Source organism: Rhinichthys klamathensis, unplaced genomic scaffold (genome assembly GCF_029890125.1).
Source record: "Rhinichthys klamathensis goyatoka isolate OS25496 unplaced genomic scaffold, OSU_Roscu_1.1 h1tg000552l_1, whole genome shotgun sequence".
Taxonomy (NCBI): Eukaryota; Metazoa; Chordata; class Actinopteri; order Cypriniformes; family Leuciscidae; genus Rhinichthys; species Rhinichthys klamathensis.
In genome coordinates, this window is record NW_026607022.1 from 580,001 (window position 1) to 597,661 (window position 17,661).

Consider the following 17,661-nt stretch of genomic DNA (forward strand, 5'->3'; position numbering starts at 1 on the left):
ATTAAATTCGTAACTTTGGATGTAAACTGCTAATGATGCTAATCGTAAACATGCTAATTAGGGCCGTCACTTTACGTACAAAAATCGATTCCACATTCGATCGGACCAACCAACACAAGTTTCGAAAACGAAAATAGGGAATCGATTTTAACGGCGTTTTTTTATTTATTTATTTTTATGTGTTTTAAGTGGACCGATCAATACAGTACACAGAACATGTAGGATGTTGGAAAATAATTTATTTTCTGTTCACCAAATGCTTTTTAATCTTCGCTATAACTTCAATGCAAGTGAGCAAGCGCACCGTTATTAGTTGTGTAGTGACGTGTGTGTTCAAGTGCACCAGAAATGAGCAGATTCTGCAATACACTGTATTTAATATATCATGAGGATCACGAGTTGCGTATTTGCGTTAAATCCGCGCAGATTTGTCTTACACGAACTTCCCCAGCAAAGTGAGTAAACAGAAACACGCCAGATTGGCTCGTGATTTGACAGCGTTCATTTTTGTTAATTTTTCTTTCATTCAGAAATATTGCTGACTTGTGCGTCTCAAGCGCCCTCTTTACGCTCGTCCTAATGCCTGTTAGGTGTCCGTGGATTTGCCTGTATCTGGTGTTGAAAATGGAAATGTCTTTAGACATGGAAAATCGATTTTACAATCGATTCAATGAACACTTATGTCTCAAAGCGAACAGGATTTTTTCACAAAAGTGACAGCCCTGATGCTAATGAAGTGTTAAGTGTGTTAATTGTGTGTGTGCTGCAGTTTTCTGGTAGGTGAGGAGCTGTTTGTGGTGATGGAGTACTTGGCCGGCGGCTCGCTCACAGATGTCGTAACAGAAACATGCATGGACGAGGCTCAGATCGCCGCCGTGTGCCGAGAGGTGCGTTGAAGTCGCTCGCTAGATTTACTTCTTACAAGGGTTTAGGGGGAGACCCTGATGATTAACTGTGTCCAAGGCGCTTAACTAATGACCTTCCTCTTGTCTGTTATCTCTCAGTGTTTGCAAGCTCTGGAGTTTCTGCACGCTAATCAGGTCATTCATCGAGACATCAAGAGTGACAACGTGCTTCTGGGAATGGACGGTTCTGTCAAGCTCAGTATGTTCTCGGTTCTGCACTCTGGTTTTCACGACTTTGCATTAAGCATGAAGTTCAGTTCGAACACAGAACAAAGATGTTGATTGTGGTTAGGCACACACTCACTGAAAGGTGCCTTCACACGTTCTCATGTTTGGTTTAGCAGCTCGCTCTGAACAGTACATCACTTGTGAGCCAAAACTAGGTGACTAAAGAAACGGCGAGAAAGCCTGTTAACTATAGATGTACAAACAGACTAATGACACATATTCAAGTGAAAAAAGTACCCAACAGCACTTAAAATGCATTTGAAGAGATGTTGTTAGTATTCGCTGATAATGTTTAGTGCACGCTGGTTAGCGTCATGTTCATCATCTCAGCATTTCTTCAGGCGTTTTTCACCCTAGACATGCAGTGTGAATCAAACTAGCCCTGAACTAATCAAATCTGTAATTGGCTTGATGGCAGATGGCATTTAATTAGATGAAAACAAACGAAGACAAGGCTGTGAATGGGCCTCAATCATGAAACGAGCAAAACAAACTTCTAAGTTGGTTATGAAACAACATTTTTGTCAATTGTCCCATTTAATTGACGTAATTCAGGTTTTACGAGCAATTTTCTCATGTTTCATAAATGCAGCTGATAACTGTATTTCTTAGAGGAGTGGTTCACTTCAGAATTAAAATATCCTGATAAGTTACTCTCCCCCACTTCATCCAAGATGTTCATGTCTTTCTTTCTTCAGTGGAAAAGAAATTAAGGTTTTTGAGGAAAATATTCCAGGATTTTCTCCATATAGTGACTTCAATGGGGTCCAACGGGTCGAAAATGTGAGTTTCAGTGCAGCTTCAAAGTCTCAACACGATCCCAGCCGAGGAATAAGAGTCTGATCTAGACAAACCACCAATTTTTTATTAAAAAAATAAACATGTATATACTTTTTAACCAGAAATGCGTGTTCCGGTTCATAAATGTAGAGTAGGGCGAAAAACTCAACAAATTTAAAACCCAACTTTAAAATAGTCCAAAATCGTTGCTACCGTTTTTTTTTTTTTTTTTTTTTGTAAATAACGTTTGACTTAAGCCCTATTCGCACTGGATTAGTATTATCTGGGGACCTCGTGTGGTTTAGAGATTACCCCCTCACATCTGAATTTCGTGTGGCGCCTTTGCACCGGATAAGCGAAGCCTGTGATTTTACTGACTTATCGCCCGGATATGATGTCAATAGGCTATTGCTTGGAAATGTCTTGTCGTTACAGGTCTAGCTGTATGATATATCATAAACCGAAGAATGTTCCCTACCGCATGTCATTCATCTCCATCTAATCATTCTTTTTGTTTTTGCTCTTCTGATGGTTTTCAGCTTTCTCTTTCTGCAAATTGTATAGTTGTATGGTGTATTGTGATATGACCCAGCACCCAAAATACTATCAAAACACTGTAACAGAGCCTCCATTCTTCGCGAAAGATGGATAAAAAAGCGCACAGGAAACAAAAACCTTGAAAAAATAATATACGACGGTCCCACCAAATCACAGACATGGCGATTCGCACGGGACTGATGTTATCACGGACCTCGGTGTTCGGCGAAATATGGAAGTCATTTGCGGTAGGGCTGTAGTCAACCAAAGAAATCCTTAGTCGACCTGTCCTGCGCAACGATCAGTCAACCAAAAAAACAACAAAAAAAGATTTTATTAAACAATTGGCATAGAGCATTTATAAAACAACAACGAAAAATCATCAATAATACATAAAACTATAATAATAATACAATTCTTTGAAAATTAAGGGATTTTTTTAACTGCAAAGTGAGGAGCTCTGTCCTATAGGTCTATAGTGACAGTCACAATCGCACACCTGACCACACGCTACACAAATATATAACTGCTAAAACTGCCAAATAATGAAAAATCCTAACAAAAGCTCTCGTTTATGCAGGCTGTATATTCTTCTTTACTTTCAAAGCTATGGGTTTACTTTTGTCCAGCCGATCTAGGCGTTTTAAAACAAACACACACAAAACCCAAATAGCCTAAAAAAAACAATCCTAATAATAATAGGCTGTATAGTATGAAGGCATATAGGTTTATTTTCGTTTTGTTACATTATTTAGGCTATTTTCAAACGCGTCAAGTGTACAAATAAAAACAAAAACTTAAGAAAACACAATCTTTTGAGTCAGCATAATAAAGCCGTTAAAGGGCCTGCTCACATATCGCGTCTTTTGCGCGCTCAAGTTCGTTATTTCAAATGTAGGCGTTACAAAATAGCCTAAATTACAGCATTTAAAGTTGGGGATAAAACATAGGCTAATTATATTTAGAATACAGACTACAGTAATATATAACTGCTTATAAAGGAATAAATATCAAGGAGTAAATCAATGAAAATTTCTTTCTATTGGTAAAAAAAAAAAAAAAACATTATGCAAGTGGTCGACCAATGAGAATGTCAGTCGACCAAAGACGGCATCGACCGATTAGTCGACTAAATTTTTGCTTTACAAATGACAGACATGGCCGATTCGCGCGGGATTAAGATCACAGACGACATCTGCAATTATTACAAATGACTAGAGGTCACCAGGTAATGCTAATAGGGCTTAAGTCTTTGCATGTTGGCTTTGTAAACACTAGGTCGGGCCTATGTCATGCGTGACCTTTCAACATGATTACGTAATGTGTGGAGCATCACAGAGCTAGTGCAAGACAAGCATTTGTGGTTAAAGTGTTTTTTTTATTTTTAAATAACCGATTGTTTCGCTATATCACTCTTATTCCTTGGCTGGATCGTGTCGAGACTTTGAAGCTGCACTGAAACTCACATCTGGACCTTCGACCCGTTGGACCCCATTGAAGTCACTATATGGAGAAAAATCCTGGAATGATTTCCTCAAAAATCTTCATTTCTTTACGACTGAAGAAAGAAAAACAGGAAATTTTAATTCTGAAGTGAACTAATCCTTTACGGTTTTGGGTCACATCTAGTTTCCATAACGTTTTAGCCCCCTCAAGTCCATTGGAGTTGTTTTTGAATTATGTATTTTTGGTGTTGCACCATCTTGATCAACGACACCAAAGTATGCAACCGTGTGACCTACTAAACTAGCTGTTCTTCAATCCATCCCATCCTCAAATATGGCATCTACTGATACTAATAGGTTCCATCTAAAGGTCCTTTAGTGACATTTAGCACGCAAAAAAGGTCCATTGTCAAAAGCGTAGAGATGTATAAAGCACTGCTCACTCAAAGTCACTTTCAAACCAAGTAGCTTTTTGTTGTTTAGCGAACATGAGCAAAATCCAGGAATTGATGGACTTCTAGAAGGATTTCTATTGGAATGAATGGATTTTGCTCACAATGAAATTACACAAGCCAGGTCTAGAAATGTCTCTAAACTTTCTATTGTGTCCTTCGCAGCGGACTTTGGGTTTTGTGCCCAGATCACTCCTGAACAGAGTAAGAGGAGCACTATGGTGGGCACGCCATATTGGATGGCTCCGGAGGTCGTGACGCGCAAAGCCTACGGACCCAAAGTCGACATCTGGTCCCTGGGCATCATGGCCATCGAGATGGTGGAGGGAGAACCGCCGTACCTCAACGAGAACCCACTGAGGGTATGTTGGCGTCATTAGCCGCGTTTCCGTTAGAGATTTGCGCAAAAACTTTTGCTCTAAGATTCTTTTAGAGTAAAACGTGTTTTTGAAAATATGTATTTCATATTAAAATTGAAAAAATAGTATTTTTGTGCATTTTTCATAACAATAAATGTACAATTCTGTAACTTTTTTTAAGTTCACTTTTCTAAACTTTTTTCACGTCAGCAAGTGTCGTCTTTGAAAAGAGATCAAACTTCAGTCTGTCGCTATACTCAAAAAGTAAATAAATGGATTATAAATACAGTATAAATATAATTTAGTACCCTAAAATCCCCTAAAAATACAAAAAATAAATAAAAAACATTATCAAACTAAAATATAGTACATTCATTTCATTGAAGAAAAAAAAAAAATCGGTCATCATTTTTGCCCGACTCACGTTAGTTTGTAAATGTTGATAAAAAACTATTGCGAAATGACTGCGTTTCCATTCATCGATGTTATGCGGCTAAAACGTCGTTTTTTCCTCTCGCGATCAGTCATTCCAGAAATCATGGCAACAGAAGTTGATAGCTTTACGTATATCGCAACCGTCGCACTAGCCATTATTATTAATGGAAGGAGACGTGTGTGTGTGTGTGTGTGTTATCCAAGCATTACCGGTAATGGCAAGGAAAGACCTTTATACTTGAGAGCGGCTCTTTGAGGTTCTTTGAGGTTTAGAATCCAGTATTCCTGTAATATTTTTGTCTTTTATGAGTTTAATAAAGAACTCGGTCTCGTCTTCTGTCCAAACACACCGCGTCATCTACGTCAGGTGACTGTAAATGCGCAAAAACTGTTTCCATTGCAGTTTTGCTAAAAAATCCTTTTTCGAATTGCCTGAAAAACCCCCTCATGCGAGCGTAAAAACTTGTTTGCGATATATGGGAGTTTTTGCGAAATTGCCGTGTTTCCATTGGGCGTATTTTCAATTTGCGCAAATTGAAGGGTAATGGAATTGTTCATTTGAGTACGTTGACAAAGCAACTAAAATCTAGGGCTGCCCTCGACTAAAGATTTTTTCATTTAAGCCATTAGTCGACTAATCGCGCATTTATATAAATAAGCCATAAATCATAAAGGGCCTTTAGTTGCCTATATAAAATACAAAAAGCCTAATCAGCACACAAATTCAAAGATAAAGCTTGCCACAGCGCACCGGCAAACGTAATAATTATGAATGTGTCGTGGAAAATAAAACAGTCTCATTCGGTTTAAACATTTAAAATGTTTAAACCGTGAAGTGCCTTGCTTCATACCATGTTAAAAACATCAGTGTATTCACTCATCCATAAAAGATCCACCAGCTTGACGACAAGATCCATAATTCCGCTTAATGTGGAATATACGTCATTAATATACATTATTGTAAGAGGTTAGCGACCCCTGGTGGTGAAAAATCCTGCATATTGTACCTTTAAACTCAAGTGATGCGCCGGCGCCTGTATGTCATGCAGTAAACACACTCTCCACACAAATATTTAGATATGCGCCTAATAATAGTGCACATTTATCTAGATTAACAGAGCGAGCGGACTTGTAAAGTTGCTGCTATTTGCATGTTTCAAGTGATAAGCCATATTCGAGGTCGATAAATGAATGTTTGGATTTCCTGCCGTTAACGATCTGTCCGTTACGGCCTGCTTGATTTCGCCACTTTTTCAGGGTTTTTTGTGCGACTAAACGACTAATAAAATTTTGGTCGACTAAGCCTCTTCTAGTCGGCTAACGGTTAGTTGACTGTAAGGGGGCAGCCCTACTAAAGTCTCGAACTCCTTCTTCCTCAGGCGCTCTATCTGATTGCCACCAATGGGACTCCAGAGTTGCAGAGTCCTGAAAAGTTATCGCCCATCTTCAGAGACTTCCTTAGTCGCTGTCTGGAAATGGACGTGGAGAAGAGGGGTGGAAGCAAAGAGCTTTTGCAGGTAAACCAGCCAGCAACTAGAACTAGCGATTAGGTTTGGGAATCGAAAATATTTTCCTGAATTGAGGTCAGGAATCCCATTTTAATTTCTATTCGTCTTATCGATTCCTTTGAGCATTTCAAAAGGACTTTAAACAATTCAAGGGCGAGACGTTTTCTGTGCTCTCACACGTCCAAAGCGCGCTCACAGAAAATGGGGTTTTAAACCATTCAAGCGCGAGACGAGTGTGTGGCGTGTGTAACTATGGGCAACTCTTAAAGTGACAGCACTAATATTCCTGCTGCCGTCTCTATAATAACACTAGTCAAACAACAAAAGACAGAGAAAATTCACTCGTTTTTGACTGAATAACTTATTTGTAATGTATATTTACATTACAATGGGGCGGCAGTGGCTCAGTGGTTCATGTTGGTTGTCTACAAACCGGAAGGTTGGTGGTTCAATCCTCGGTTCCACCTGGCCAAGTGTTGAGGTGTCCATGAGCAAGACACCTAACCCCAGCTGCTCCCGACGAGCTGGATGGCGCCTTGCATGGCTGCCGTCGCCCGTCGGTGTATGAATGAGTGAGTGAATGGGTGAATGTGAGGCAAATTGTAAAGCGCTTTGGTGGCCATTGGGTCTGTGAAAGCGCTATATAAATGCAGTCCATTTACCATTTACCATTTATTTTGCTTATAAAGTGCTGTGTTATTGTACATTTGATTACTGTTTCTGTACCTGAATAACTGAAAATCTCAAAACACTGTTTATTTGAAATTTGCGATTGCTAATTTTTTACTTGTTCTCTTTTATTTACTGTTTACTTGCCTTTTAATAATGCTGGAAATTTATATTAGGAAATGTATATTAAATTTAAATTTATACTAGTTAGGCTAGTTATTTTTCAATGGTATTTTTAAACCACAGGCAAAGTTCCTTGTCTAAGTGCCCTTTTAGTTGGGGGCCTTAAGCACATTTTCGCGTAAATTCATCTAAAAGCGCCAAATCTGGCACAGATGTAGCACAGGTCATACTGAAATGATTTAGCTAGGGCGCCGGAGCCAGCGACCCTCGGGGCCAAGATGGTGGCCAAATCCAATATGGCCGCTGCCCGAAAAGGGTTCCGGCTATAACTTTTGAACCACATGAGTTACAAATACAAACTTGATACAGCTTAATTGATCATGGGAAACACATAGGAATGTTTATATTTATGACCCAGTATATCTGGACCCCTTGATCCTCCAATTCCAATATGGCCGCTGTCCAAAAAAGCATTTTGGGCTGTAGTATGGGGCCTTACACCCCATTGTTCGTGCAAATTCATCTACAAGCACCAAATTTGGCACAGATGTAGCTGAGGGCATACTGAAATGATTTAGCCAGGGCGCCCGAGCCAATGGTCCCTGAGACCAAGATGGCGGCCAAATCCAATATGGCCACCGCCTGAAAGGGATTCGGCTATAGCTTTTGAGCCAGATGAGATACAAATACAAACTTGATGTCTATTTCAACTATTTAGCCTGTTGATTTTTGTTCATGATATTTAGCTACAATTAAATGTTTTGCAATGTGACTGATATTTAGCTACAATTAAATGTTTTGCAATGTGAATGATATCTAAGTCGTTTTTTTTTACCTTGGAATCGAAATTAGGAATCAAAAAGAGTCGGAATTGATAAGCAAAATCGGAATCGTTAAAATTCAAATAATTCCCAACCCTTCTAGCGATTAAGGAATAGCATGACTTGTGTAAACTTGTTCATTGATCAAACCTTCTGTCTCCTCAGCATCCCTTCCTGAAACTGGCCAAACCTCTCTCGAGTCTCACTCCTCTCATTTTGGCTGCCAAGGACGCCATGAAGAACAACCGCTAGCCTCCCGCTACGAACGAGCTGTGCCCGAAAGCACAGCGAACTGCTGAACACTCGAAATCTGTGCCAGGTGTTTTTACCAGTGTCAACAACATATCCATGTTGCCAAAACAAAACTACAAGCATTTAATTAGGGTCTTTGCCTGTTTTTAACCCTGTATTGGCCGCTGTGGTATTGGGGGGTATTAGATGTCCTCCTGCTCTCATTAGATTCTTGTTGGACTTTGTCTGTGTTTTATGTATGAACTCTTCCACTCTTTGGCTTCTATAGACCTCATATGCTCCTTAATTGATGACATGTATCAATTATGGTGATTTCTGATCCAGCTGGAGACCTTTTGTTAGTCTTTCTGTAGCCAGAATCACGACTGAAAACTGTGTGAGCCGACTCCTGTTCTTGACCCGAAGGGAAGAGCACCTTACTGATACACACCAACTGCGAGCAGTGAATGATTTTTTGTAGTCACTTGTGCCTTTGTTGTTATTCCAGCAAACACCTTTATACTTTATCTAAAGAGGTAGATTTTTGCCATTTGAACTTCCTCTAACCTGAGACGAAACTTTCATGTGATGAAATGTGTATATGACGTACTTCGAAGAAGCGTAGCATTTCAGTTGATGTAGTTAACCGAAAGCAGGACATGTAGATTAGTTGTGTATTTTTGTGTACATGAACACTTTCTTGTCGTTTTAGTAACTAACAGTTTATGAAGTCAATCCAGTTGTCGATAAGTCATGATGTAAGAACTATTTTTATGCTTTTCAGTTACTTGTTTTGCAAGTAAAAACCGGATTCCTGCAAATTCTGTGAACAATACAGTCATTGCAACGTTGTGTACATCTCTTGTTCTTCATTAAAAGAGGACTTGAAACTTGAGATTAGAATAAACTCTCTCTAGGGCTCTTTTGTAGTCTGTTTAAACCTTCTCATGAGTTAATGGGGTCATTCCTGTTATGCAACACCATTTGAGCTCTTTGACTTGTTCAACTAAATGAATATGCTTGCATGTGTTGAAAGGTAAGGATTTTTTTCTTTAAAAGGGTTTAGTAACCTTTCAGAAATATGAATAAGTATAAGCGCTTAAGCTTGACCATACAGTATAATTTGCTTAGTGAGTGATTTTCAGAGTTAATTTGCATGGGAATGTCAGTTTGAAGCTATTTTTAACCTTTAATATTTTTATTATTTGTCTTTTACCCTTTTGACTTTTCTTTGAAATTGATATCTAGACATCTGTAATTTCATCTAACAGGGTGTGACTGTTTTAGAGTGGGACAAACTATACTAATATCACAAATCATAACGAAATTAATCAAATCAGTAGGCCTACTTGTTTTTCCATCAAAGATGATTAGACTTGTTGGAAGGGGGATAATAGGGTTAGGGTTACTTAATTTAATAGAACATGATTGGATCATGAAAAGGTACTAGTTGTAATGAGCTAATGTTAATAATCAATTGATTCCTTTTATTTAGTCACGTGTTTTCTTTATTACGTTTTACACTATAAAAAAACACACTCAGACAATAAGTATTATAAGCAAAACTGCACAATTGTGTACATTTTGGGGGCGCTATTTTCTTTCCCGCCGCAAAAATACAAACCTCAACGGTCGCGCAAGCAGTCATGAGTAGCACGCACGAGTATCATCACGAAGACCAGCTAGGATCGAAGTCATCGATTATTTCTGTTTAAAGTTATCCATTCTTATCTGGCATTCACTCCTGAAGGAAACATTAAAGTTATTTAACTAATTTGGCGTCAAAATTAGCTTTTGGTTGGAGATGAAATGCATGAATATTACGGGTGAGTATAACGTTACCTGAAAATGTTTACATTTGTTCGAAAATTAAGTGGCAAAGTTGTATTAGTTAACGGGTTTTCTGTTATACAGAGGTTTTCATCCGTAAAATTTTCATCTTCATTTCATAAAAACGTAATTCAATTTTGGCTCAAACGCGCTGGTGCGTAGCCTAACTGTTAACTGTATGGCTACGCAAAAAAATGGCTTAGGCCTATTTGTCGTTGTCGTGAAGTTTGCGTTTTAACGATATAGTACTCTTTCGTAACTCTTGATGTAAACGTTAATAGTCTTTATTTTAAGATATGTTTCTTGACTGCTCGATAGACCGGATTGCATCGACTATATTAGCAGTACAAGTTCTTGATTACGTTGTTGTATAGCGAGCTCAATCTCAAGGTAAGTTCTCCTATTAGGTCCACAACTAGAGAAATAACAAAAAAGATTTATTTTTGCTTTTCTAAAATTTTTGAGTTTTTAACTTGGGTGTCAGCCTGTCAGATCAGCCGAAGTGCAGTTTCCAACACACACACATCTTTCAACCTTAATTTAACGTAAACTACGTGTTTTCTTTTACTAAACATAATAGTTTCTATTACAACGGGCGTTCTTGAATATTAGCAGTCATACACTTTTAAGTAGCCTAAAGCTTAAGTTTGCTGATTTGATCAAATTGCGTAAGTTAGGTTATCTGTTATCTTGAGCTGTCAAAACCTTGGTCTGTTTGTGAAAACCATTAATATTGAACGAAAAATTAATCACCGTTGGCATTTAATTAAGTGAGAACCTTAATCCAATAAGTTAGATGTATTACGCATGAGAAGTATAGCATATTTATCTTTGGGTTGGAGCGCCACCTAATGGTTGTTTAATACCAAACTCAGTCCAAAAACGTTTCTCTGTAAAGATAGCTAGACTTTTTCCTAACAATTTTTAACAACTGCCTATGGGTCAGGGACTCCAGTGTTTAAGTTCAGGGACATTATGCTATTCTTTATAAGTTGCATTCATGAATTCCTAAGTTCAAGTTGTTCATGTATTCTTTCTCTTCTCAAAGGGAGCTGTTGGGACATTGAGATATCTGTTGGAGGTTAGTATTTTTTGGGTTAGTCCTCTTGCGTAACCGTTGACTACTGAGATTTATAGTAATGGATAAATGGGTAAACAAATGGAAATTGGATTTTTAGTAATGCAGTACTTATCCTGTTACAAGACAAAATCTCCGGGGCAAAAGTGATCATCATGCGAGCATTGGTGGTTCAGTGGTAGAATTCTCGCCTGCCACGCGGGAGGCCCGGGTTCGATTCCCGGCCAATGCAGTAGATCTTTTTGAAGATCTTTTTACACACTTAAAAACAAATGCTTTTTTTATTTGTGTTCAAGTGTGTGGTTTTGTGACTTATAAACAGTGGTCAGGTCAATGTTCTGACCGCTCATTAATCCATATATAACACGTCACTGTATGGGACTTTCTATGGAGATCTGATTACATTTACTGTTCTAACAACAAATATTGGATCAAATTGCATATTTAGTTAAATATTGTGCTAATTTCAATTTCAGACCCTGCTTAGAAATAACGAGTGCTTCAACGTAGGAGATTCAGATCAGGAGCCCTCAACACAAGAAGTGCCGCGATACAACCTGAAGGTAGGATTTGAGTTAAAACAGTGTTATGTTGTCACTACAATACTTGCTCTGCCTATTTTTTTTAAATATCAAAACAAAATCTTTAAACAAGTTAAATTTCGATATTGAAGACAGTAACCCTAGCGTTGAAAGAAATTGGCTCTGTGAGACTTGTAATTTCACTCCTCGTTAGTATAGTGGTAAGTATCCCCGCCTGTCACGCGGGAGACCGGGGTTCGATTCCCCGACGGGGAGATTACACTTTTTCTCCATGTGTATTCACTGGAGAACTCGTTTTTAGACTGCCCTTTGTATATGTAAAACCTACGATCACTGAAAAATAACAAATTATTTAATTCTTAAATTAAAGATACAATCTCACTAGTAGATCATTTTACTTAAGAAAAGAAAAATATACTTGTTATATACTTGTTACTCTTTTACTTGACTTGTTTTTCTAGCAATTTTCCCACTGACTTTAAAGAAATAACTTTAAAAGTACTTGGGAGACAAAAAAAAAAGCACTTGGGTGGGCGATCTTCCCAAAATTTCATATCGCAATCTTATAACAAACAATCACGATGCATGATCTGAAACGCGATCACTTCTGCTACCATTTTGTGGCTGAGTTGCTGTTGTTCCCAATAGCTTCCACTTTGTTATAATAGCACTAACTGTTGACCGTGGAATATTTAGTAGTGTGGAAATTTCACGAATGGACTTATTGCACAGGTGGAACTGATCACGGTACCGCGCTTGAGTTCACTGAGCTCCTGAGAGCGACACATTCTCTCACAGATGTTTCTAGAAGCGTCTGCATGCCTAGTAGTGATGAGTTGTTCATGAATGTCTGTCATGTGACAAATGAACGAAAGACTAGGAAGGTATAGTAATTATTTATGTTCCCTGTAAATTATTTTTGACTGCATTATAATTACTTCTTAATTCAGAATATGATCAAGATTGCGTAGGTGGATGTTAAAAGTTTGCCTGTTAAAAGCAGGGGCGTCACTAGGCCCTTTTTAGGGGGGCTTCAGCCCCCCTAAACTTCTGCCTAGCCCCCCTAAAAATGTGAGATTAATGTAGGCTACACAAATTCGTGTTCGCTTCAGTCTTGTTATACCGTAATTCCTCAAATAAAGGCCGGGGCCTTTATTTACCTGAACTGCAGATGGTAGCCGGCTTTTATTTGAAGCAGGCTTTTATTAGAGGCAGGCCTTTATTTCTAATTTGCGATCCCCGCCCGCCCGCCAGCCAAGTTTCCATGGTGACGCGTCATGCTTGGCACGTGTTCACCACAGCCAAAATAGCGCTGTATGACAGATGTAGCGCTTTTATTTCTAAATATTAACAAACTTGCTTACCATGTCATCAACTATCTTCTATTCTGACTCTCAAATCTGTGTAAGTGAGTTTGTTTTGTCGTTTAAAACCCTTTATAAATGATCTTGATCTGTAACGTGAGATGGGCATCGCAGTTCGGAGATTCCTGTTGTATTTGTTAAGTTACAGCGCGTGAATTCTTCAGTTTCTCCCGAAATACATGAAAGTAAGTGGCCGGTGAACTGGGAGAAGAATAGAGTAAACTTTATAGTTACTTACACTGTGTATCTGATATGAATAAAACACGTCGCCAAATATATTTGAATGGATTGTTATTGCTGCTTCCATAGACACCATTGTGTATTTTACAAACTATAAATTTATTGTTTTGCTATAAATCATATCTATTTAAATGTCTGAAACCTAAAATAAACATGTGGTTAAAAACACTGAATAGTTGTGATATATGACAAGCGCTGAGCGCGTCCGTCTTTGAGTGTACACTCATTTAAAGTGTACCTATTCATACTAATTTTTCCCCGGCCTTAATTTGAGACCGGCCTTTATTTGTCCGCGTTGACCACGCCCCCGGCCACTATCAGAGGCCCGGCGTTTATTTGAATACCGGTCTTTATTTGAGGAATTACGGTAATCAGATTCAGCGCGTTCTTCATCTTCAATCCGCAGCAGCGCCGAGCAGAGAGCACGTCAGAAACAGAGGACAGGGTGTGTGTGTGTGTGTGTGTGTGTGTGTGTGTGTGTGTGTTCATGTGTGTTCATCTGAGCCTCATTGGTCTGTCACTGCTCGTCAATGTCAGAATATTTGAGATGACCAATCAAATCAAAGTAGGCAGGCTTTATGTTCACAGACGCTGCTGAGCGCGAATTTTAACAGTGCGACTCGACGCGGACGGTCAAGTGCGAGATAAGATGTAAGTTGCTAAACTTAACATTTCATATTTGACTTTTTTTAGGTCATAAATGTTAAACGAATGACAAAAAATAATCAGGCAAACTAATATAGTTTTGTCTAATTTCGCCATTTTGAACTGAAAATAGGCTGTAACGTGACTCATGTAAAGTAATAATTAGTTTACAAGAAACATTAACAAAGCCGTTTTCATCATGTTAGGCACAAGATTAATAATGAATGTGTACATATTGAGGATATAATACAAATTGTAGCCTTTAGTAAATTAAAAAAGCTCAGCTTTAGGAGGGGAAGAGAAAGGGACGAAGAGACTGAGAAAAAAAGAAAGAGTGATGGAGATGAGAAGAGAGCAGGTATTGACAAATAATCTGCCCACTGACATGGTTTTAAAGCTATTTCTTATCCTTTTTTGGTCTTCAAACGTCTTGAAATGCACATATCAGAGAAATAAAAAATTTGAACCCCCTACCAACCTCAAATTTAGGACCTCTGTGACTAAAGCCCTGTCTACGGCCCTGTATTAGGCATAAGATCAATAATAAATGTGTAGCCTACATATTGTGAATGCATTTAATAAACTTAATTACCTTTAGTAGCTTTCAGTAAATAAACGCGTCTGAGAAAATGATTCATAGGCAAAATCAACCTATCAATTGACCCTATGTTTACTTTCTTCACTGACAGACAAAAATGAAAAGCCTATATCAGTCAAAGCTCAGCTTTAGGAGGGGAAGAGACAGGGCAAGATAAAAACAAAGAGAAAAAAGAGTGTGATGCTGATGAGAGAAAAATAATCAGCTGCCCACTATCCAAGTTTTTTGGCCTTCAGAACATCTTAAAATGCACATATGTAGATCAGAGAAATCAAAATTTTCCATTTTCGTAATGAAAATGGTTAATAGTGATCTTTAGATCCTAAACTAAAGTGTTACATTTTTTTTATTTAAAAAAAAAAAATCATATTGGGGGCTTAGCCCCCCTAAAATGAAAATCCTAGTGACGCCCCTGGTTAAAAGTATAACATTTAAAGCCACTTAAATGAACGAAATGACTCGAAAAAAGATTTGTTAATTTTGATGAACAAGAGAGTCAGTAAAATGATCCGAACTTCCCATCACTAATGCCTAGTGCTTGATTTATACAACTGTGGCCATGGAAGTGATTGGAACACCTAAATCCAATGATTTGGAGGAGTGTCCTAATACTTAAGGCAATTTAGTCTGTGTATATATATATATGAATTAATATTTAAATAATCTGAAAATGAATTCAATAAATCTCGAAACTAAGACTTTTTTAGATTTTAGATTGTAACTTATTGATTCTGTAATTGTACTATAGTATATTTCACAAATAAAGAAATAGTTTGATATGAATAAAAAGAAAGTGCAGCCAACTGGGCATCTGGGAATCATATTTTTCCCCCAGTTAAACTGGGACATAAAGTCACACTAGGGCCTTAGTAACTACTAGTTAGTGTGTCACTTTTGTTTATCTGTAGCCTATACTTCAAACCACATTTATAAGTGTTCATAAGTATCAGTGTTTACCATCAGAGAGACGTTGGAGTTCCACTGTGTAAAAAGCTCATCCTTTGCATCAGGATCAGTTTGTAGATTTGTATCATTGTGGCTCTGGGTTTAAAAATCAAGATAATTTTTATATTATTTCTAGAAAAACTTGGAAATATGAGGAAGCCTAATTTTGGCTTTGGAGTCAAAAAGGTTGAGAACCACTGACTCAACTACAAGAACTTAAACTAAAAGAATATATATATGCATTGGAGCTCATTAGATACGATTTTTAATAGACTTTAAGCTGCATGCATTTACTTTCCCTAACCAAATAAGCTCTTATTACCTTGTTTTATTAAAGACAAGGCAACTAATTTTATATTCAGCACAGGGAAAATTACACTAATATGACAATGTAGCGCCACATAGTTTAAAATCAAGGGTTTGTCTATCTTTAAACCCAGAATTGACAGTTCGACTAAGTCTGCAAGGTTTGTAAAATTAAATGTTTATTAGATATTCAAAGCATTTGCTGAATGCTGACGGTAAATGAGAAACTATTATAGCGTTTGCCTTTCTGTTACGTATAATAATAAAACAATACTTTTTTTTGTATATGGTTTACTTTCTTTGTTTAACAGTTCTATCCGGTAATGTATTAGACAAAACTGTTAAACAGAGACCATAAACTAATGAAGACGGAGAATTGGAGCGCTGTGTGATCTCAGCAACGTCAAAATAAAAGTCAGACACGCCGTCAAAATAAAAGTCCTGCTATTAGATCGTGATCTCTACGATTCGCTTGAAAAGTAGATCGTGGGCGTCTTCAAGATCGATCACCATATAAAAAAATCGTGCATGATGGGCCTTTAAAATAGTTTACAACAACACCACTGTGTTATTTTTGAGCAGTGATTTCTGTGTCTGCTCTCCCAGGCCGGTTAGCTCAGTTGGTTAGAGCGTGGTGCTAATAACGCCAAGGTCGCGGGTTCGATCCCCGTACTGGCCAATGAGTTTTGTCTCTGCGACTGATTTGTTGATATTTTTGCTTTGAAATTCTCATTTACAATAATAAGAGGTAGAATTGAACAGGTCATGTGTGATTTTACTGGCTTATAAAACTTTATTTTGTTAACATGAGTTAATGCAGTAAACTAATAATAAGAAATATTTTTTACATCATTTATTAATCTTGTTTTATTTTAAGTTAGGTAATTTTGTTGTGTTTTTGTCTTTTTTTAATATGCTTATTTTTTTATTTCAGTTTTAGCTATCATAAAATACTATAAATATACTATTGTTTTTAATATTTTGATATGAAATTAGTTTTAATTTGAGTTCATTTCACTTTTAGTTATTTTCGAGAAATAATTTGTATTTTTGAGATATGTTGAATGTGAACGTATGTTGAATTTAACAAATGTTAAATGAAAAATTGTAGATTTAAAATGCATATATTAAATAAAGATTGTAGAATGTTTAAATAAAATAAGTTTTTTATTTTAATTTTCTTAATATTTTATTGGTAACACTTTACAATAAGGTTCATTAGTTAACTACCTTAGTTAACATGAACTAAGAATAAACAATAATTCTACAGCATTTATTAATCTTAGTTAATATTAATTTCAACATTTACTAATACATTATTAAAATCAAAGGTTGTGTTTGTTAACATTAGTTAACACTGTGAACTAACATGAAACAATTATGAATAGCTGGATTTTTATTAATAAATATTGTAACAAATGTATTGCTCGTTGTTAATTCATGTTAGTTAATACATTAACTAATGTTAACTATTGAACCTTATTGTAAAATGTTACCATTTTATTTTTATTTCAAGTAACAAATGTTTTTTTTTTAAATGGTTTTAGTTAAGAGACCCAGTAGGTGGCAGTGTTTATCAGTAAACCTGACATAAAACAATGCCAAATGCTTAAGTAGAAA

General features: G+C 37.1%; 1 protein-coding gene and 3 non-coding genes across 5 annotated transcripts in view; all 4 read left to right on the forward strand.

The window, feature by feature from the left end:
• Positions 1-9,388, forward strand: part of pak2b (p21 protein (Cdc42/Rac)-activated kinase 2b) — a 21,382-nt gene extending 11,994 nt beyond the window's left edge. For both annotated transcript variants that reach the window (XM_056239042.1, XM_056239044.1), the window contains exons 11-15: positions 770-887; positions 1,005-1,104; positions 4,513-4,709; positions 6,521-6,658; positions 8,428-9,388. In XM_056239042.1, the coding sequence (XP_056095017.1) occupies positions 770-887; positions 1,005-1,104; positions 4,513-4,709; positions 6,521-6,658; positions 8,428-8,514 (640 nt within the window). In that variant the 3' untranslated portion in view covers positions 8,515-9,388. The remainder of the gene's footprint in view (positions 1-769; positions 888-1,004; positions 1,105-4,512; positions 4,710-6,520; positions 6,659-8,427) is intronic.
• A 2,174-nt stretch (positions 9,389-11,562) lies between these two features.
• Positions 11,563-11,633, forward strand: trnag-gcc (transfer RNA glycine (anticodon GCC)). Its single transcript has one exon. It is a non-coding gene; the product is annotated as a tRNA-Gly (tRNA).
• Positions 11,634-12,126: 493 nt separating this feature from the next.
• On the forward strand, positions 12,127-12,198 carry trnad-guc (transfer RNA aspartic acid (anticodon GUC)). Its single transcript has one exon. It is a non-coding gene; the product is annotated as a tRNA-Asp (tRNA).
• A 4,448-nt stretch (positions 12,199-16,646) lies between these two features.
• On the forward strand, positions 16,647-16,720 carry trnai-aau (transfer RNA isoleucine (anticodon AAU)). Its single transcript has one exon. It is a non-coding gene; the product is annotated as a tRNA-Ile (tRNA).
• The last annotated feature ends 941 nt before the right edge of the window (positions 16,721-17,661 follow it).